General features: G+C 37.7%; 1 protein-coding gene across 3 annotated transcripts in view; it reads left to right on the forward strand.

Moving 5' to 3' along the window:
- The window catches only part of LOC139961670 (uncharacterized), a 118,882-nt gene that overhangs the window by 12,603 nt on the left and 82,327 nt on the right, over nt 1-23,952 (forward strand). For 2 of the 3 annotated variants that reach the window (XM_071961056.1, XM_071961055.1), the window contains exons 2-3: nt 14,243-14,406; nt 18,828-18,944. In XM_071961056.1, coding sequence (XP_071817157.1) covers nt 14,329-14,406; nt 18,828-18,944 — 195 coding nt within the window. In that variant the 5' untranslated portion in view covers nt 14,243-14,328. Of the gene's footprint in view, nt 1-14,041; nt 14,065-14,242; nt 14,407-18,827; nt 18,945-23,952 lie in introns of those variants that run through there. The other variant, XM_071961057.1, reaches the window with a different exon arrangement.

Consider the following 23,952-nt stretch of genomic DNA (forward strand, 5'->3'; position numbering starts at 1 on the left):
GATTGGAGCACCATAAATGAAAGAACATCTGAAAATTTGAGGTTCTTGATGCTGTCATTTGGCGAAGTTGTCACATGTAATCTCCAGAAAATGGTTGATAACATACAGTAATTGCCTGAATATCAGACAGGTTGCTGTTGAAAGTATTTCTTTCCAATCACACATTGTTGAATCAAGGGTTTACATTCAATTGTTGGCTGTCCAACATATCAGACTACCAGTACTGAACAATTTGAAAATATATAGCTTGCCAATTCCCCATATAAGTAAAATCAGTTTTTTATCATTTTGTTTTTTCGTTTTCACGTGATATCGTCACAGCAATTAAGTCTATTTGGGTATCTGGATGGTTTTAGTTGGAAGAGTTAACCATATTTTGAATGCTGTTCAAGCTATTATGAACTGATGGGTGTGTGCATGGTAAAATCTGGTGTATTATTAACTTTGTGGTCATTGAGAATGACTTGATGACTGCATGCTGCAATGTTGTAAAAGTATTCACTGGTAAAGTGCATTATCTTACAAAAAAAAGTCTCTTGTGAGATTTGTGCCATTCAGTGGTTTCAGTGATATCAAGTAGTTCATTGGCAGCTCTGTAATCAGTGTGGCTGGTACAGACAGACATAGACATCACCAGTCACTTTTGCAAAATGTCTCTGACGCTCACTGCATTATACACACTAGCACACAGCTTGCCAGCTTAATTGTGAAGAACTGCTCACCATACCATTCCCTTAACCCTACCACCATACAAACCCAATGTACATGGGCGGCGATCATGGGGGGGACGGGGGGACATGTCCCCCCCAATATTTTAGGTGGGGGGGATATAGTATCTAATATCCCCCCAATATTTGGTGGCATAATTTTTTTTAAGCATATGTTTTGTATGTTTCTATGATATCGCTAGTAATTTCAAAATAGAAAATGCTTAGATGCAACTTACAAGGCCTGGGAAGTGCCATTTCCAGCGATCTGGGAGGCATTTTCGGCCAAAATTTTCTTTTGCGCTTCGCGCCAACCTATGGTGGCGCTACGCTTAGAAAGTCTGGGTACAAGCTTTGCCCCTCCCTTGGCAAATTCCTCGCAAGGCCCCTATCTAACCGTGTCACAATTTGTTACTATATATGACCGAAAGTACCGTAGTTTTTACTTTTTTTCTCGAAATGAATAGCTAGACGGTACGCATCCGTAATGAAATTTGGTTTGCATCTTGTGTATGAGTGTAAGTACGTACAATCATGTATATGATCCACATCGATATGGGTGCACTGGGTTTCCATTGTGCCTGTTTCCTACAATATTTCTAACCGCAGGTGCGTAGCCAAGGGAGGGGGGGGTGAAGGGTGGAGACCGCCCTCCCCCTCGAGCATAGTTTTGGGGTATTTTCTATGATATTGAAGTTTTATAGTAGCCGTTATAAGAGGTTTGAATATTTGTACACCAATAATTTAACTGTCTGAATTTTCGAAAATTCCTTGACCAACATTCTTCATCATGATACTTCCCTCTACTCGTGCAATTTTGACCGGTCTGTTAGGGGTTGAGGGGAGGGGGGTTCTATATTGGTTGTCCATAGATGAAATTTTGTGCAACATTATGGGTATGTTTTGAAGTGAATTTATTATTCAAATTCTGAACAAATATTGGGCTTAAAACCTTGAAAAGTGGGGCTGACGAGTATTGTGGGGCGTTACGTAGAATTACCTACAAGCAATGATCCACAGGAGATGCAATGAGGTCGAACATGATGTGTGACTGGTGACAATCTTGAAAAAAGGTTATGAATGAAAAAAAAAACTATTAGGAAAAACTTGGTTCTCAGGCAAAAGTGTACATCTGGTTGGTCATTTTCAAGCCCGAGAAGTGCCTTTTCCGGTGATCTGGGGGGCTATCAAAACCAAAAATTTTCTTGTACGCTGCGCGCCAACCAATGGTGGCGCTCCGCTTTAAAAGTAATTCGCCTGCATCCAAGCAAATGTCCCCCCCAATATTTGAAACAGATCGCCGCCCCTGCCAATGTATGCGAGGCTTAAACTATTCAGGGATTATCACAAGACATGTACAAGTGTATGATTTATACTGTTACTATAGTTTAAATTGGTTAGGACAGATTCACCTGAAAGATTCAGAAGGATAAATGCACAGGAATATTGTTTGCTAACAGACAATATGTCCCATACGTCACGCTGTGTCCCATGTACATCACATTTTTAAATTAATTATGTATTTAGTATAAATCATAATTTCAAAACGAATTGTATTTGTTTTGATAACCTGTAATGTAAATTAGAACATAATATCTTATCAAGTACATCCTTGTCAAAACTTAAAAAAATACAAAAAACCTACCGACAAATGTGACGTATGGGACATTCGGTAGTGGAAATGATCTAATTGGCATCATTAAATTAATTAACCAACTTTTCAGCAATTGTCAAAAGTTTGCAAAGAATGGGTCAATGAATTCCCAAATGAGAAATGAATATAGTTGAATGTACTACTGTAGCTTACTCATCAAGATATAAATGTCCCATACGTAACACTCCTTTAATTAACTATGCAAATTATGCACAAATCATTCGTTAAGTACACATATTCTGTTAAATCTCTTTAGGGAATCATAAAACTTCAGGCCTTTAGTTTGACAATAATACCAATTATTCCATATTTTAAGGATTCTTTGAAATTTTAGGTTCAAAGAGACTAAAGCTTAGACTTGCCTAGATACTGCAATAAAACAGAATTAGTTGTAAGCCCATGATTCACCTGAATGGTCATTTTACTGGCCACATCTCTCCTACAGTATACATACTGCTGTTCTATTCACCAAACCTACACATCTCTCCTACAGTGTACATATTGTTGTTCTATTCACCAAACCTATACATCTCTCCTACAGTATACAAACTGCTGTTCTATTCACCAAACCTACACATCTCTCCTACAGTGTACATATTGCTGCTCTATTCATCAATCCTACACATCTCTCCTACAGTGTACATATTGCTGAACATTCTATTCACCAAACCTACACATCTCTCCTACAGTGTACATATTGCTGCTCTATTCATCAATCCTACACATCTCTCCTACAGTGTACATATTGCTGAACATTCTATTCACCAAACCTACACATCTCTCCTACAGTGTACATATTGCTGCTCTATTCATCAATCCTACACATCTCTCCCTACAGTATACATATTACTGTTCTATTCACCAAACCTACACATCTCTCCTACAGTGTACATATTGCTGCTCTATTCATCAATCCTACACATCTCTCCTACAATATACACAGCACTGTTCTTTTCACCAAACCTACACATCTCTCCTACAGTGTACATATTGCTGAACATTCTATTCACCAAACCTACACATCTCCCCTACAGTGTACATATTGCTGCTCTATTCATCAATCCTACACATCTCTCCTACAGTATACATATTGCTGTTCTATTCACCAACCTACACATCTCTCCTACAGTATACATATTGCTGTTCTATTCACTAAACCTACACAACTCTCCTACAGTATACGTATTTCTGTTCTAATCACTAAACCTACACATCTCTCCTACAGCATACATATTGCTGTTCTATTCACCAAACCTGCACATCTCTCCTACAGTAAACATATTGCTGTTCTATTCACCAAACCTACACATCTCTCCTACAGTATACATATTGCTGTTCTTTTCACCAAACCTACACATCTCTCCTACAGTATACATATTGCTGCTCTATTTATCGATCCTACACATCTCTCCCTACAGTATACAAACTGCTGTTCTATTCACCAAACCTACACATCTCTCCTACAGTAAACATATTGCTGTTAAATTCACCAATCCTACACATCTCTCCTACAGTATACACAGCACTGTTCTATTCACCAAACCTACACAACTCTCCTACAGTATACATATTGCTGTTAAATTCACAAAACCTATGCATCTCTCCCACAGTATACATATTGCTGTTAAATTCACCAATCCTACACATCTCTCCTACAGTATACACAGCACTGTTCTATTCACCAAACCTACACAACTCTCCTACAGTATACATATTGCTGTTAAATTCACAAAACCTATGCATCTCTCCTACAGTATACATATTGCTGTTAAATTCACCAATCCTACACATCTCTCCTACAGTATACACAGCACTGTTCTATTCACTAAACCTACACAACTCTCCTACAGTATACATATTGCTGTTAAATTCACAAAACCTATGCATCTCTCCTACAGTATACATATTGCTGTTAAATTCACCAATCCTACACATCTCTCCTACAGTATACACAGCACTGTTCTATTCACCAAACCTACACAACTCTCCTACAGTATACATATTGCTGTTAAATTCACAAAACCTATGCATCTCTCCTACAGTATACACAGCACTGTTCTATTCACCAATCCTACACAACTCTCCTACAGTATACACAGCACTGTTCTATTCACCAAACCTACACAACTCTCCTACAGTATACATATTGCTGTTAAATTCACCAATCCTACACATCTCTCCTACAGTATACACAGCACTGTTCTATTCACCAATCCTACACAACTCTCCTACAGTATACATATTGCTGTTAAATTCACCAATCCTACACATCTCTCCTACAGTATACATATTGCTGTTAAATTCACCAATCCTACACATCTCTCCTACAGTATACACAGCACTGTTCTATTCACCAAACCTACACAACTCTCCTACAGTATACATATTGCTGTTAAATTCACCAATCCTACACATCTCTCCTACAGTATACACAGCACTGTTCTATTCACCAATCCTACACAACTCTCCTACAGTATACATATTGCTGTTAAATTCACCAATCCTACACATCTCTCCTACAGTATACATATTGCTGTTAAATTCACCAATCCTACACATCTCTCCTACAGTATACACAGCACTGTTCTATTCACCAAACCTACACAACTCTCCTACAGTATACATATTGCTGTTAAATTCACCAATCCTACACATCTCTCCTACAGTATACACAGCACTGTTCTATTCACCAAACCTACACAACTCTCCTACAGTATACATATTGCTGTTAAATTCACAAAACCTATGCATCTCTCCTACAGTATACATATTGCTGTTAAATTCACCAATCCTACACATCTCTCCTACAGTATACACAGCACTGTTCTATTCACCAAACCTACACATCTCTCCTACAGCATACATATTGCTGTTAAATTCACCAATCCTACACATCTCTCCTACAGTATACACAGCACTGTTCTATTCACCAAACCTATGCATCTCTCCTACAGTATACATATTGCTGTTCTATTCACTAAACCTACACATCTCTCCTACAGCATACATATTGCTGTTCTATTCACCAAACCTACACATCTCTTCTACAGTATACATACTGCAGCTCTATTCACCAAACCTACACACCTCTCCTACAGTATATACATATTGCTGTTCTATTCACCAAACCTACACATCTCTCCTACAGTAGACATATTGGTCATTAATTCTTAGTTACTTTTCTACATTCTTTTGGACAAGTAAAATTTGCTGTTTGAACAAAACAAAAAGTTAGACCTGGTTGCCCGAGGGAGAACAAGAGAAAAATCCTTAAAATTTGCTCCGATCTTGGAGAGACATGGACAAGTGTGACTGTCAGAAATATGTGTTTTTAAAAAAACACATTGCCAGAAACAAGGTATTCATTATTTACATGACATAACTCAGCTAGAAACAGAATGTACACACCACTGGATAGCATTACATCTACATTTCTATTGTGCGTCATTTGCCTAAGTTACTAAGTGTGTGCTTTTGCTAATATTGAAACTTTATGGTGATAAGGCAGTCTTCCAGTTTTATTATCTTCTTGTATCCATCAAAAACGACATTTTTGTAAAGATAAAACAATAACACACACATTTTATAGTTGTCAGGATTATTTGTAATCATCTGGAAGTGACGGGGTAGATTAACTTTATCCAAGTTAATACAGCATGTTGAATTTGATCAATAATTTGGGGCATCTTTAACCAAATCTAAGGAGTCCTCGTCAAAATGAGAAATTACGGTGTCCGGATTGCTTTACTTGGCAAGCATGAACTAACAAGAATACTTGATTCTAACCATATTGCTTGCCCAGGCACCTGCTGATATAGTTCTTCTTATGTAAAATTTGAGTGATTAAACAAATTTTTCACCAAGTCTTTAGATTGTTTGATACAAAAGTTGACTTCTCAAGCTACTGAAGTACAGAATTTCTAATTTGAATTTTTACCAAAAGCAATGCAAATAGCTCGATTGTTCAAATCCAGGGCTCTTTTATGCTGTCACCTGTTTTGACAGAATTCTGGGATTTGCTTTGGTTTTGGATAAGCTGTTACATATCTGTCAGAAGTGGGTTTTGAGGGTTAGTGACAATGTACATATTTTCAGATTTGAACTTAATTGTTATTAGCAATATGCTGAACCAAAATGCCATCAATCTGTTGCAGATATTGATAGGAATCTCTTTCATACAGTAGTATAATTAATATTTTATCATTTTGATGGCTACATATTAACTTTAATTCCATCCTATGCATGATAAAAATTTTATCTAAAAAGTACATCTGACCTCAGTGAAATGAAGTATTTAAGAATAATTTACTGGGTGGGGATGCTTTATAATTATTTTCCGGTTTTTTAAAACTTATTTTATAAAACAACTGGTTAGCAACTTATTTCCTAAATTAAATTCAGATGAACTTAAAACCCCGGCAGTTTGGAAAGTTTGAGTAGTTTACTGACTTTCAATCATACTTCTTGTATTATTACCAAAACGTTGCAGGCTTCAACTATCATAACAATTTACAATATTGTCACAAATTATGCATTAGGATATTGAAATAAAGACCTGGCGTAACTGCATAAAAACAGATCTGTTTTTGTTCATTAGTTTCGGTTGGGCACTTGTTACTATGCTACTAACTATTTAATATTGTCAGTAATCAAATATATATTAAAATAATAGAAAGTTACTGGTTAGATCTGAGAGTTGATTTTGGCTATTTTTAATGAAGAGCTGTCTTTCGTTATATAACATTGGAAAAGGGAAAAGGTATGTTTACGAATTGATATTGTGTACAACAGATGCTAAGTAATGAGCATATTTTCCTGTCTCTCAAAACAGGTTAACATTTTATAATTCAGTGGGTTAATTCACTGACAAAATAAGCTTAATTCATCCCAAATCTTATATGCAAATGATATTTATATGGTATATAGCAGTAGTGCATGTATTTAGGGAGTAATGTTAACATGGTAGTAATTGAGGGAGCAATCACAATATATTTGCTATACATGTACTATTAGTCATTGCATGGTTGATTAGGTGCACTTTCTAGACACTAAATCAGCTCGAAATAATGTCGATTTTTATGTAACTCTTTATGAAAGATATCTTTAATACATTTAGTGATATATATATATATATATATATATTATAAACTTGAACACTAAAATATTTAATGTTAAACACTGACAGTATTTGTGTCTTTAATAAAGGAGGTATCAAGGTATAATGCACAGAAGGATTTAGTTTACAACTTTACATTCATGTGATGTCATGTTGATCTACTATAGTTGTTACTGTTCTAGATTGGCTAATGGTAGATAACTAGTTCTGTCATTCAACTTTCCTTTAAATACTTAATGAGTTTCTCCTGGCAGATATCAACAATTAAACAAATTAGGAAATTGCTGATAACATCTCAGAGGTGTGTTTACATAAGAAGTTTTAAAAAATTAGCAAAGAGAAGAGAAAACCGAGATAAAACTGCAGACATGTACGTACAGATGATAACCATCATAAGAAATTTGGCTGGTATCTAAGGATTTGTGTTGTTGTCTTTAATACAGAGTATATACTACAGAGAGTGAAAGCCTGTATAAGGAACACTAATTACATATGCGTTCTCAGTCAATCATGAAAAATCACAAGTTACGCTGGAGTCTAACTGTGTGCACTCATGCAACATGTGACTATATAAATATCAAAGGGCAATTCATGGTTGGGAGATCATTCAAGTACAATAGTTCTCTTCAACTCCAGACATTGCGCAATGTCTAGTGTCTCTTTGAAGCAGTGATTAAATTAGTCACGGTCATTAGCTCTGCTAGTGAAGCAAAACAAAGCATCACAGATATATATAGTAAAGGCCGTCTGGTGTCATAGAACTTATAGATATAACAACATTTGGAACAAATGTTTGTGCCAAAGTTATAAATATTCATACATAAAGAGCTGTATTCAAGCACGAGTGCCTGTGAAATGCCCATAGCATATTTGTTCTCTTTAAAGCAATGTGGCAATTTTTGTGTACCATGACAATTTTGGAATCTTTGCATATAGTCATTTGAAGATTCTTTTATCCTGCCTTGAACCCCAAATTTCAGGTATAATAAAAATAACAGGGTAACATAGCATGGTCCAATGAGGTAGTAGGTGAGAGATGGAGTAAAATATATGAATCAGCCTTTTGATTCCTTGCTGGAAGTCAGAAGGAGGTCTTTGCCATGGTGACTGATGGCTTGTATGTGTGTGTATGTTGTCTCGCTTGTTAAACATGATAACTGAAAAACTACATGGTGGGTAAACTTCATATTTGGTATGTGGATGTTCCGTATTGGGTACAAGAACCCTATTGTTTTCTGCAGAGGTCAAAAGTCAATTGAGGTCAAAGGCGGTTAAAATATGAAAACCTTGTAAACAGATAGCGAGTGAACTTCATATAGTATGTGGCTCCACCTAGTGAAAAACTTGCATTATTTTCTGTGGAGGTCAGAGGTTATTTGAGCTCAATCAAATGTAGAAGCATAGCTGATTGGACCTATGAAAAGGTGATCATCTGTGATCTTAAGAGACATTTGGAGTACTCTGTCTAGAACTGAGGTCAGAGGGATTATTAATTTAACTGGTCCCATGACAATGAAGTGTCACATTGTATGTATTTGTATGTATTTTAGATCCTCCTGAAAGCAGGAAACCTAAGTCAGTCTCTTACATTCATAATTAACGTCCATGATTATGAATTGTAAATTGTCCACTACTCTGTAACTGGACGACATACATTAATCTGGGAGTGACTCGAACCGGGGACCTTATGATTGGAAGGCACCGGCGTTGACCACTGAGCTAGCACTCCACATTGATTAGGTACCAGCCACTTGATTTAATTGATATGAATTACCTAGACTGCAGATAAACCCAGGGAGCTGCTACCCTCTGTCTCTGATAAAATGTGTTTTTCCTCATAATAAGGTAGTAATGTATTCCATTAAGAAATTGAAATCTTAAGTGCTGGTATCTACTTTCTTTTTTCTTGGAAAGAAACCAAACCCTATTATGCAAACTGCCCAAAGAATCAGGAAAGCCTTTGGGATTCTGTTTCTTGTTTGCAGGTTCAGTCCAGAGTAAATCTCTGAGATAATTTAATACTGAAATCCTGTAGTAATGCAGTTCACTACTTTCATTGTAGCTTCAGTAGGTTTTCTATAGTGTATTCAATCATGCATAATTATCATTCCCTATCAAATAAAATGCAAATTGTAGGTTATGTCCCACATCGAGACCGTCGTTTCCGTTATATACAGTAATATAGTATGGAGCGTAACTTTCAGAAAATGATGCTGGTATAATTATAGGTAATACAACCTAGTAGTGCATGGATTACAATCTACAACATCTCAAAAATTCATTTGTGGTGCAATCATCCATTGAAAGCAAGATTTCAAAATAACAATTGGAATATAGTGGAAAGTGTTATTTGTCGCTATTCGCAGCCCATGCAACTTAAGTTTACTTTTGCGCCATAGCAGCCACGTGTTCACTGTCTGAAAACATCGTGCATAGGAAAGACCTCGGGCGACAGCTGTAGGTACATGCTGTAAGCATCAGAATTAGAGCCAACGATCAGAGCTCAAAGTAAGTCAGTTTTACATGGTAGCAGAGCGAGGTTTCGCCAATATATCATGGCGCAATCATCCTACAAAATGAACATGTGGCAGTTGGTCATGGACTTGGATACGAAGAAACAAGCGCTGGCCATAGCGTTGTCACTTAGCGGCAAAGCACATGAACTTGCACTGGAATTAGACGCGAAAGTAACTTAAGTCAACAGAAACATCAAAGATGTCTCCGAGAATAACTTTAGTGTTCAAATTTTGTGTATCAGTTTTGAAGGCTCTTTGTGTCATATGAAATACTATGGTTGTTTCTAGTGTACAAAAGCTTTTATACTTCTTTGCACTTGCACAGCAATTTTTGACCATCTTGCTCCCAAATAAAGTCCCCAAAACAGTCTCAAAACCCTTCCCTAGACAAACAAAGGATACTTATCCAGGCTGCGCACGATTGACAACAATACTTCTACATATATGCCATACAAGGTTTTGTTCATTGCTGCCATTAAATCACAATGATGTACATATTTATAAATACATATTTATAGCAATGCAGCGGGACCAGAAGTAAGATAACTTTTCGAGTCTGTTCCCTCTTGTCTTTAATATCTCCAATGGATAACAATCTAGATTCCTTGGTAACCGTTCCGAATGAATTAGGTTGAAAAGTATTTCAAGGATAAACAAACGATGTTGGCACTTTGGTTGGTAGAATGAGAAGGAAGGGCATTGACCGGAGGGGTGGGTCATAGAGGGCGCACAGTGTTAAAAGGTTACAAGGACATTCTAGAACGAGAGTGCTAAGTTTGTGGGGAGACAGGTAGGCTCATCACTGGTATACATATCCAAACCAGTAAATTTTGGGATTTATACATCTTTGTACTTAATTGTATAGCAATTGGACCAATTTGCATAGTATTACTTTGTGATGCCATACCTGATAAATTACTCTCTGCGTCGTCGTCGGTTAAATGAGTTGCCAAACATCAGATCTCTATGGAAAAGATCTTCCGTACAGCTTACATTACAATGCCATTTCTTTGCTTTCAAGATTAATTCTCCCCAATCTGTCAGAATTTTACAATGTCCATCAAGCAAAACATGAACTTGTTGAAAAGTTTCAAATTTCTACCAAATTTTCTGTGATCTCGCCTCATTTAGAAACTGATCTCATTTGCATAATTTTTGAGTAATATTGACCTTAATAAAATAACATTTTTGAGCTGTTCAGTATCCTATCTTTAATATAATACAGCTGATTTGGGGTCCATATTGGTCTATATTTATGTACACACTACTTGGTCCTAAAATGCCACTCCAATTCAGTTCATTTCAGATTTGACTTTAGGATAAATACTTGTGCATGTCAGTTTATAACACATTCCCTTTGCAGCTTGGGTATGCTCATCATAAATAACACCTACAGTATGTGCAAAAAACAAGAATTGTTACTGTTTGGGGAAACCAAGAATAAATTGATCTTTGGGCAGGTTTTCGTGTGTGCTCACTACATTATTTGCAGGATGTGAGTGGGCTTAAATGGCTCACATATATGTAGTTGCTAAGTTTGTTCAAAACATCTCAACATTGAAGAGATTCTAAATTGGGAACCGTTTTCCTTCCTTTTTCCTTACTTTTGATTACTTTTTTTTACCAAAATGAAATGTCATTAAGCAAAGAGTTTAAAGGAGTCTATCTGTCTTGTAGTCATGTTGATTGAAGTCATCTCAGTTGTTATTTTGTCTGTTGGGTATAAAATCTTGATACTTGTGTATGATCAAATTTCTGGAAATTTCCCTGGAGTTTATGGTGATTTTGAGAATCCCTTTACAGGTCTCATTTGGTAATACTTGCCAAAGGGAATCTGTTGTATAAACATCTGGTCATATATTTGTTCATGTGTATGTGCATGTATCTGTATGGGTGTGTGTGAATCTAACTTGTAAAATTATAGTAACTTTTGATGTCCTGTAACAAGTTCTAGGTATTTATAAGTGGAGGTAAAAATTCTCTCAACTAAAGAGAGATCAGAATATCAAAGCTTACATATTTTAATCACTGAAATGTATGACTTTACAACTCTGGTTTTACTGAGACTGAAATTCCAGCACATGACCTGCATTGTCTGGATTGTTAATGGGACTTTGTTTTTATATTTAAATATCCATATTCCCTTTTCAAATGTGATCCTTTGAAATTGGAATGTTTTTGCGAGCTTTCTATGTACTCAAGAAATCAATGAGCAAATTCATTTATTTTCAATTATTTTTTCTCCAGTTTATTGATCGATCTTCCATGTTTCATGTTTGAAGGTCACATATCTTTACTACTTAAGTCAATTGTTTTTGTATAATAACGAAGCCATTTATAATACAGTATTTGCCCAATTTACAGTACATTCATATTTGGGGTTTAGGTTTTTCACTTTCTACTTTATAGATTTCAGTTTGATTCTTTTGGTGAAAAAATATAATATTTAAGATATAAGAAACTCAGGTGTGTTGCAATCATTAATATTCTTCAATCATTAAATGAATGTTGCAGGTCATTAATATTCAGGCATTGTTGCTGCTTTGAAGAGATAAATCCACTGTGCTAAACGACAACATTTCTGTTCTGCTAGTTTGTTATCTCCAATTTAAATGACATCTTGTTTCAAACTGAATTTCTGTGGATGCGGCTTTTGAGGTCAATTCCATTTGATATCTGCTATGATAACCATTTGATTATACTGCAGGAAATATATATCTGCAATTTACTTTGCTCATAGTGGTCTTACCTATCTCCAAACTACATTTGCACTATCCCATCTACGTTACAAGTTTAGAGGAAACATTTGATGATTGATTGTACTACTGTAAGTAGTTAATGGATTGTGATGTCATCATGACAAATGTTCTTCAGAAATTTTGCTTTATAATAATAATGATATCCCTAGATGTGAAATGTATATTAAAACACTTAGCATTTGGACTGTTGCTTTAAATCATAGCCGTTCATATTGAACTTCAATAGTGCCGTCCAAATTCAAGATTTTACCATATATATGCTTGTAACGATATTATATTTTCTTTGTGAAGAATTGATTATCAAATAAAAGAAAAAAAAGGATAAATGGAAGATCTGTTAATAACAAAAGTAAAAATATGCTAAAATCTAATGATTAAGTGCTGTTTGCATGTAATTTTGCGGAGTTTGTTCACAGCTTTCAAAGCTTTGTACAAACTTCAAATGTTTGTGATAATATTTGCTCTCATGTAAACATAACTTCTCCACCCTCGTGAGGATGCAGAACACTTAAAGCACGATTTTACTGCAGCATTTGATTATGAAGTACTCAGACTTCCAGTAGTTACACTTCATACTAATTCAATCATTGAAACTAGATTACGATTACCTGGAGACTATGAAGAGGGTCTGAGATTATTGTTTGGCGAATGCGTCAGAATAATAGACGTTCCTGATAGAAATAATCGGTTTATAGTATTAACTTATGTTATGTACGCATATATGGTTCTGACAGCTCAGTAAACACAAGTGTCAAGTGTGTACATTTATCGATACTTTACACTGTGATCGTCGCTTATATGTCTCCTCTCAACTTTTGCACTTTTCCATCTAACCTGGTATAAAACACAGTGAAAAGAGTGAGTGCTACAGTCCTAGTATTCAAACCTTTTTTTGTTTGGTGACCACAGTTTCAACCTTCATCACCTTGGTGACCCTCCAGTGGTAGATGTTGCCTGGGGAAGGGGTCTACAAAGTGGGTGGGGTGGTGCCAGTCCTCATGGCTACGGCCCTGCTTAGAAACAACTAACAAAGGTTATGGAAACTGAAAAGGCTTGACAGCTTTGTAGAACAACTGTCCTCGTAAATATTTTTGTCAACTATGTAATAGACATTTTAATTTATTTTTAAACTTACACTTTTCATGATTTTGAATAAAAATAGTCAAATAATTTACTTCCATCCTCTCTTATCTCAGTTTCCAATCTACGTGTGCACTTTACGATCTACATTGACCTTAATTAATCTCACCTCCGAGACAATGCCACCTTTCTCCTCTTTCCGAATCTACCAATTCGGAAGTTACGAAGACAGGTAAATAAATATCATGACTCGTAAATACCTTAACCAGTAAGTTTGGGGGACTCGATGCTGTAAGCCAGTCTAACCACATTTCTTATTAACCACACACACCTATATATAGAGATTGCTTTTAGCACTAATTTATAACCGAAATGTCTAAAAGTATTCCCCTTTTTCTGGTTTGAAACAGGTACCTACCTGATCACTGATGATGAGATGAGCTGACAGGAGAGGAGCAAACACTGCCAGGCACCTCATCTGATAAGTGGTGAATAAATGATCAAGAACCGGTACATCCTCAGGAATGAATTGTTGGAACGAAAGATGACATTGAGGCCTCATATTCGACTGTTGGTAAGTATTCTGACGAGTACATTTACTTCACACTTGTCTGTCTTTTCGCCACTACTGCACTTATTGAACTATGCAGCATACCTGACCAGGTGATTGACCACTTTTGAACAGCTGTATCCCTATACTGTACATAGCATGTTGTGTAGCTCATTAAGATATGAATTTTGTCAAATTTGGTGATCTTTTGTGAAAGATGTCTTTGTGGCAACTCAATTTGAAAACGTTTTTTTTTGTCGTTATATTTATCTGACTTAAAAGAAAATAATGTTTCACAAAAAATGGTTGCATTTTGATGACATTCTAAAATACAGTTAGCCTTGACTACTAAACAAACGTTCCAATTGTTTCCAAGTTTTAAGGAGAAAACAATGAGAAAATAACAATAGAAAAGTAAAAGCTTAGAAAGTAAGCTTATAAAAGTAAAGTTTATAAAGAACATTCATGAGCAGTTATGACATCACAGACCACATACTGTACCAAACTATTAAAGATCCACTCCAGGGAGGAGTCAACAGTTCAGCCAGTCAATCTAGGTTACGTTCAATCAATCATATCTTTGATTTTAGGGACAAACATATTGCCACAGCAATATCCCTATTAAGTCTTTAGCTCTCCTCATTCTTCTGTAAATCAAGGAGTCTTGATATCTGGCAAATTTGTTGATTCTTAAAGCAGCATTTTGCGTCCTTTTCTATGGTTTTTCTCAACCTCACTGATTCCACGATGCCATAACGACATACATTACTAGCTTATCTATTCAAATCTTACTTCAAATGGTGGCATAAAAGTCATAACTAAACCTGCATCTCTGATTGGTTGAATTCAAACTAGTGGGTTGGGGGAACTGTATGCAATTAATATTAAATGTGTTATTTGTCGGAGGACCCTTTTCTCATTATCTGCAAATATCCTTAATTACTCGCCAATTAACGCTTTTGGCAGGGAAAAATTTGGCTAATATCTAAGTTTGCTGTTTTGTGATTGATCTATGTAAAAAACTCAAACAAGTGGAAAACGGCGACAAAACGCAAAATGCTGCATTAAGTATATGTCTGGTGTTGCATTCGGTGATGATTGGAAAAATAATTCTGGAAGTCATTACTTTGATTTATTTCCTCCGGATCACCTGTCTTCATTACAGTACATTACATTACATTACATTCTCACATATATATACCCAATCTTGAAGATTGCGTGGATCTAAATTTTATCCTTGAGACCAGTAATCTACATCAAATGACAAGAACTTAAAACTGTTTAATTAAATTACAAATTTGTTCAGGAAGTATAAATGTTCTACCTGGGTGTTCTGTACTAAAATATATATTATACCTGTTTTTTCCTGAAGGATCTCCTAGGGTTGGATAGGGTTCCCCATTATTATCCCATTAAAATTATCCTATCCTATTGTATCGTACTCCTAAAGTTGTGTGCTATCCAGGTTAATAGCCATTTCCTATAGTGGTGACAACAGTCAAAAGTAATTTACATATATGTATGTCACAACCAGGGATGCTCCTCAGGTTTGATCCAAGGATCATATGTTATATTTTGAACTGAACCTGGTTTTAATAACCACTCGAAGTGTCAAAAGTTGCTACAAATCACCCCCCAGCATTGAGTTATGTACTGATGTTTCTGAATACCTTATGTTTTCCAGTGAATCACATTATCTAATTGTCTTTTGTTGTTGCAAAAGATTCTTTGTTTTTAAAGCCCTGAGCATGTAGCTTTTTCAGAGCAACTGTCAACAATATAAACCTAACCAGCATGCATCACTATAGGCCTGTAGCCTGTCGTCTTCATCTGTTGTTTCTAACTAATTTGCAGGCATTTACTCATTCGCATTAATTATAGACTGTTCGTTGGCAGATCTATAGTTCCTTCTGGCCGAGGCTAAAATATTTAATATGGTTTATACAGCTCATAGTACCTATTGGCTGAGCAAACAGTATACTGTATGTTAATACTTTATGCAGCTTCTAGTAAACACTGTAAGTAATACTTATTCTTGCTTCATGTTAGAAAATATTGTTTTTGTGCAAAGTAGCAAGTTCTGGCTTAGGAAATTCTAAGCATTTATACTCACTTTACAGTACAGATCTGCTATATGTAAAAATATGATACTGGAGAGATTTTATGTCCCTTTTTTCATTTTGCTGAAATTTCCATCCATCATACTCCTTTGCTTGTATTTCCCTTTTCAATGGTTGTGTCAATATACCATCAGATATCATTGACAGTTATTCAACCATACATTGGGTGGATGCGAAATTATGAGGGTTTTACTGCAAATATTGGGCTAATTTTGGACACCAAAATGTGACATTATGAAAATGGCTGTAATTGAGATGCACTTTTCTTAGTTTTTCCCATGTTATTATGCCTTGACTTTGCATTTTCTATTCAAGTGAAAGCAGAGCTTCAATTATACTTGCAAATCTCAGTCACCCATGCTCATCAACTGCTGGAAAATAAAGATCTTCATCTTTGTTAACGTACATATTTTTGGTGTCCTCCTGCATAACATACGTTAACTGGTGGCAACAACCTAATCACACACTGCACAGTAGTGTACTAGGGATTGCAAGTCCCAGAAACTCACTACTCATGCTGAGAATAGGTCTAATGGCATCCCAGAGGACAAATTCATTAAAAAATACATGTGAAAAAAACTTGTTATTGGTTGTTAAACTGTACAAATTGTTCGGTGTCCTCAACATAACGTACGTTAAATGGGCATTATTTCACTATCAACTGATAGTTTTGAATATCAAAACATTTGTAACTGATCAACACCCCACATACACTGATAGTAAACAGTTCTTTTACTGCTAGCAGTTCAATTCCTCTGTATCAGTCGCAATTTGTGTGTGGTGTCCTCATTTCTAGCCTGCATAACGTATGTTAACTGTAAAAATCTGTTTTAGGCTCATGGCAGGAATTCTCACAGAATATTCAACTCACTTAATATTTCACCATGTTTGAAATAGAATTAAACTATTTCCATCATCCAATTAGTCTAAAACAAGCACTCAAATAGATACCTTTGTGTAATTCATTTTTGAACATGCATGTCACACTTTAGTAACCCAGTATCATATTATGACATATATGCAGTCTCATTGCATTGTAAAATTTGGGGAATCAAAACTTTGGTAGCGTTTTATAATTATTTCTAGATTAACTACATGTCAGTCTGATCATGCATGTCAAGTGCTGGTTGAATGTGTGTACTAAAACAACTACATACATGTGATTATTAACCATCATCCCCTCTATTTTCTTTGCACTCTGTTCTACTGTACCCTAGCCTGTAAACTGGTAACATTGTTGCACTGCACTTCCAGTGACCCTCTCTAAGGCCACGGCACTCTTCCTTGATGAATCTACCATGCATTCCTACCATACACACATACCATATTATACACATATAGTACACACATATCATACACACATATCATACACGCATACCATACACAAACACCATATACACATACAATACACACATATACACACATATCATACACGCATACCATGCACACATATATCATACCCATATCATACACATACCATACACACATAACATATATATATACCATACACATACCATACACATTATCGACCTTACACACATTATTACCTGGTTTACTTGTGATTTAGTTTTGGGTATAGAGATATTCAGTAAACTGTAGATGTACTTAAACTTGATAGCAATGTTGCCTATCCATTAAGTATACTGTATACTGTAAAAGTTGTACACTGTTCATGCACATATGCTTGTCTGAATCTCTTAATTCAATTTATTTGTTATTACAAATTTGCAAACAATGTCTTTCAACTTAAAACTTGATCTGCTTGTATGCCTTACAAAATCCTGCAACTATACTACGGCATGTTTTTATTCATTTTTTACTACCAAATTAATCTGTCATTTAGCAATTAATTTCTGAGTGGATTTTATCCTGAAAGTTAAGTTGTTATTAATATTAATCAAAGCAAATTTGAAATATTCAAAAAGGGTAGCTATGTTCTCCATTGTTGTTTTTTATAGTTATTGTGAAAATTTGACTACTTGGCAAGAAAGATTTTCATCTGTCTGAATCTGCTATCGTTTACAATACATTCTCTGTGGAAGTTTCTGGCATCAGGAGCGAGGCATTTGAAAATACCCTAACCAGTAATTTTTATTTGATATTTAGGGAGATGTTGTTATAATCTCTTACATATATGTTATATGAACATCATCAATATTTCATCTCAAGAGTTTAAAGTTCTATCTAACGTTTGGTATTTTCATCAGTAATTCAAAGTCACTCGAATCTAAGATACTTTACCGTTCCACAGATTTCTTTGATCTTTCTATAATTTTGCTATAAATTTTATTGTGTCATTTTGGGTTTTTTTCTTCTTCTTCTCAGTTGAGCAGTGGAATCTTGCTTGTCACAGTACTGAGTCGATTACTTTGTTCTGCTGTTCAAGATGAGGGTAGCTCCCTCCCTTCCTGCCAAACAGATTGTTCGTGGACTTCGTATGAAGTACGTAAATATTTTCCTCAATATTTTCCTTCCTCTTCCAGTCACACATCAATGGTAAATTAGTCTTGAGTTTTGTGGGAAACCGCCTCGATGTTTATGGCAGATATTGCCTAACTGTCTGATCAATATATGATTTGTTAAACAAGTACACTTCGAGCCATGTTTGTATGTTCGGTCTTGGCATATCGGTCATGACTATAGATGAAAAGGTTTTCAGTGTCATTGAGCAACGAATGTAGGTCACTCTCTCCTTGACAGAAGAAACGTGAATGGAGTCCAATTTGGATCAATTTGGATGTTTGTTATTTCTTCATTAATGTTTTATCATTCATTATGGTGAGTCTGCTTGCAGGCAACTAACATGCTTTGTCTGAGCAAGGTTTTAAGTTTGATGTCATAAACAAGGAGTTGATATTTTCTAATAGGAAGCTATAATATTTTCCGTAGCATTTGATGACTAGAGTATCTTGTACAAGGCTTGATAACAGGGTGTTTTAAAACAACTTGCCACATTGTGAAAATGACCAAAAATTCTCTTCAACAACAAGTAAAATACACTTATAATGTAATATGATGTCACTAAGCTTAACAGTTTTACACATAAATTCAAAATCAACCCACTATTCCTAAATGGTTGCTTAAATTCAGTCAGGGATGAGATGAAGAAAAAGAGAAATAACAGGTAATACTTTGTGGGTCAGCCACTTATTTAATGTGTGATATTTTTGGTTTGGTCTAGTATTAATTTGGTTTTGGTCACTTTTGTTACAAGTTAGTGTGTTTGTGTACATATGTGTGTACATAAGTATGTAAATACATATGGGTGTGTGTTTCAGGGACACTCTTGTAGACATGGTACATCAAGAACCGTGGTGTTAAAGTCTCCATGTGTGTTTGCCAAATTTTAACTTTGACCTTTCCAGCTTACTGCCCTAAAAGCCGTTCTATGCAATTTTCATATTAATATTCATTATATTTACTTCGTTCCCCACTTACCTGTCTCCCCACAACCTATGCACCGCATTCTACCGTGTCTAGAATGCCCTGGTAATCTTTTAACACTGTACACCCTCACTGGCCCAAATGGCCTTCCTTCATTTTTCTACCCACAAAGTGTCTCAATGTGTTTTTCGGAGTTAGAAAAATTTTCGCGAAATTCGCCCGGATTACCTTGGATTTATACTCTAGAAGTTTCCTATCAGGACTTCTGCACTTCCAAGGATCTTTTCCAGCCTGATAAGTATCCTTTTCTTGTAGGGAAGGGTGTTTTTGGGGGCTGTTTTTAGTGTACACTCTCGCCCATGCGTTCGTTTTTTTCTTACGTAACGTTTAGGGTAGCAGGTAGTAGCTCTGCGAGACTACTTCGTTCGTTGCCTATACCGCCTTGTTTACGCGGATAGGCATATATTTTCGTATGTACATGTTTCAGCTTTTCTTACTTTCAAAAAATAAGATGTTTTGCTTGTTTCATGTTCCTTCGTTACTTCTTACGCTTTTGTGTGGGTTTTTCCCTTGTAGCGTAATTTGTAGCGTTGCCTATACCGCCCTGTTTACGCGGATAGGCATGTTTTTCCGTATGTACATGTGTTTCAGCCTTTCTTAAGGCATAAGATGTTTTGCTTTCATGTACTTCGTTAATTTTTACGCTTTCAGTGTGGGTTTTCACTTTTGTAGCGTAGTTGTAGCCACGTTCCGATATCTCCTAACTAGTCGAGATAGTCGGCTCGTTCGTTGTTTTTCATGTTAAGACGGGAGTATCCTTGATTTCATATATTGTTGTATATTTTCATGTTTCCTCCAGTTGTTGCTACGTGCGCTCCCTGAGTCTCATGACTTGGGGTGTACCTCGTAGCCTTGTTCCCCCCTCCGCTGGTTCGCGGTTAGGGGGTTCTCTCCCTTATATACATGTTTCGTCCGTTTTACAAGTTTTTCGATGCATATATGTTTAGTTACGTTGCTTCCATATGTCGGAAGTGTTTCTCCTTGTAACGTATCTTGTAAGCCGCGAACTCCTATCCAATACTAGGCGGTTAGGCGGTTCGATTACGTTGTTGTTGTTTCTTGTTTGAACCTTCATATATTTGTACATATTTTCATGTTCTCCATGGGTTTCGCTACTCGTGCGCCTCCTAAGTGTCGGGAGTTTCACTTGGGGCGTATCTCGTAGCCTTGTTCCTCCCTTCCCGCTCTGTACGCGGATAGAGGGGTTCTCTCCCTTGTATACATGCTTCGTCCTTTTCCTTCATGTATTCTAGTTACGTGTTCGCTTCTAAGTGTTGGAAGTTTCACTATTGTAGCGTACCTTGTAAGCCGCGAGCCTCTAGCGGGGCGCGTTGTTTTTGTCACGTAACTTTACTCTCTGTTAGCATACTCCCACCCTACTTCCTCCTTATAGTCGTTCCGTTTGATACGTTAGACTATTCGCCGTTAGTCTCTCCTTAACGTGAGTTTCTCAGACATGTCTCGAAGCCACCTTAAATGTGTGAACTGTTCCGAGACCTCTGTCTAGTCTGTTTTGTTTTCACACCAGACAGTGGCAGCACATCGACACCTGGCTAGCAGGCCGGGACAGTTTAGATCTATCACCGAACCCACAGTACCCCTGGAGGGAATCGGAGGAGAGACAGGAGATGAAGAGGAAGTGAGAGAGTTGGTGGGAGTTGAGATGGAGAGAGGCCAGGAGAGGGCCGGAGAAGAGAGAGAGAGAGAGATGGGGATTTTGCCACCCAAGGTGCCGGCGTAGTCCGGATGTACCACCAAGGGCTAGGGCAAGGGCAAGGCTCAAGGCCAACCAAAAGCCCATGAGAGAGAGAGAGAGATGGATATTTTGCCACCCAAGGTGCCGGCGCTGTCCGGATGTACCACCAAGGGCTAGGGCAAGGGCAAGGCTCAAGGCCAACCAAAAGCCCATGACAAAGACGGCCAGAGCGGACAGTCCGTCCGGGTCGCAGAGAGCGGCACCCGTTGTGGTGCGCGCAAAGAGAGGGGCTCCGGAGAGCCAGGGTCTGGCGAGACCTCAGAAGGAGCCCGGAACAGACGTTCCCCTCCGACCCAAGGAAGGCTAGGCTCAAGGCCAATAAAAAGCCCATTAGAAGTTCCGACCGGAACGGGCAGAATGTCCGGGTCGAGGAGAGTGGTACCCGGCGTGGTACGCACACAGAGATAGGCTCCGGGAGCCCGAGTCCGGCGAGAGAGGCCGGAGGAGAGAGAGAGAGAGAGAGGAGAAAGAGATATTGCCCCCCAAGGTCCCGGCACCGTCCGGATTCTATGACCAAGGGGGAAGGCAAGGGCAAGGCTCAAGGCCAATAAATAGCCCATTTGAAATTCCGACCGGAATGGACAGAATGTCCGGGTCGAGAGGAGTGGTACCCGGCTAGGTACGCACACAGAGATGGGCTCTGGGGGCCCGGGTCCGACGAGACCACGGGTCCAGCGAGACCTCACAGGGAGTGCGGAACCGAGGTTCCACTCCGGATCCCAGGAGTCGGTCCCGGAGCCGGGAACCGATGAGATCAACAACTGCTGGGCCCCCAGATCGGGGTAGTAAGGGCAAACGCCCAATCCGAAAGGAAAGCCGGCTGGAGCGAGGTTCCCACGGCAAACGGAGATATACTTATCCCCAGCCTCAAAGTTAATCCCGCCTCCAAGAGGGGGAAGAGTCTCTTTCATCAGGGGAGTGTTGCCCCACGGAACTAGCAGCTTGAGCTGCGACGACAGGTTCGAATCAATTGCGGAAAGACACTGCAATCGCTACACCATTTATCATTACACAGCCCGAATGTGTGTTTAATGAGTACCAGCAGAAACCAGGACATGACATAGATTTCCTGGGCATTCATGGGTCATATTCTCCTCGCTAATTATTTTTCTCTCTCGTTATAATTCATCGCCATATGTCTAGGTTTGAAACCTTGCTTATGTTTTGTTGTTTAAAAAGCTTGTGGAACCCCCTCCAGAGCATGTTAAAAGGCGCAAACTGAAGCGATTCTAGTACAGTCTCGTTACTTAGTACCTTGGCAACCTGCCAAGAAGAGAACGTTCTCGAAGCTTGGCAAAGTGCCAGGAAAACAAGCCTTCTAAGAGTCTTGGCAAACTGCCAAGACAATATACCCGCTGTATATTTGTTATGAGAGGAGGGGGGCCAAGCAGTCACCTGGATTGACACGTGTAAGCTCAACGTTTGCTGCAACGAGCTGTCGACTACGTGAGCGATCCCATGGAATAAACCTCTCTCTCTATATTTTGGGTGAATTTCCAAGACAAACGCGTTAGTAGTAAGTTGGAAAAGGGGTAGGATAAAACCCCAACAGAGGTACAAGCGCTAACGCGCTCCGAGCATACAGTATGCGCTTCGTGAATAATGTTCGATGTTCCGACATTTTAAGCACAGTTGCATTTCGTAGCACCTGATAGCCTAGTCGTGGCTATGCACTAGGTGGTTTCAATAGGAAGTTGGATACTTCTACTGTACTACACTACGAAATTGATACGTCTCGACATGGAGAGATTTGAGGAGTAACGGGTACGTTATCATAACATTTATTACGTGTTTATTACGTTAAATGTGGTGTGGTAAAAACGTCGACATAACGTTTCTATGAGATATTAATGTTATATTAATGTTATATTAATGTCTTAACGTAAATCGTTTTGAAATATGAGTCTGAAAACGTTTTCGGTGACATACCTCTTACACCACTAATAACGTTACCATAACAAAACACTAGGCCTACATGCTTAGTAACGCTTTAGTGTTTGCTGAGTAACTCCCCGGGCTCCGTTAAGCAGCCAGGGATTTATGAGGTGGATTTTCTACAAACCCACCCTCTCACCATCTTCACAGCCCCTGTTGGGAGTTTGTTTCTGATGAGTAGGTCTATCGCTCAGTTAGCTCAGGGTTAAAGCCTTTCAGTCATAAGGTCCCCGGTTCAGGCCACCCCAAGAGTAATGTATGTTGTCCAGCTACAGAGTTGTCGACTTTTCATAATCATGGACGTTAATTTTGTAT

Source organism: Apostichopus japonicus, chromosome 20 (assembly GCF_037975245.1).
Source record: "Apostichopus japonicus isolate 1M-3 chromosome 20, ASM3797524v1, whole genome shotgun sequence".
Lineage (NCBI taxonomy): Eukaryota > Metazoa > Echinodermata > Holothuroidea > Aspidochirotida > Stichopodidae > Apostichopus > Apostichopus japonicus.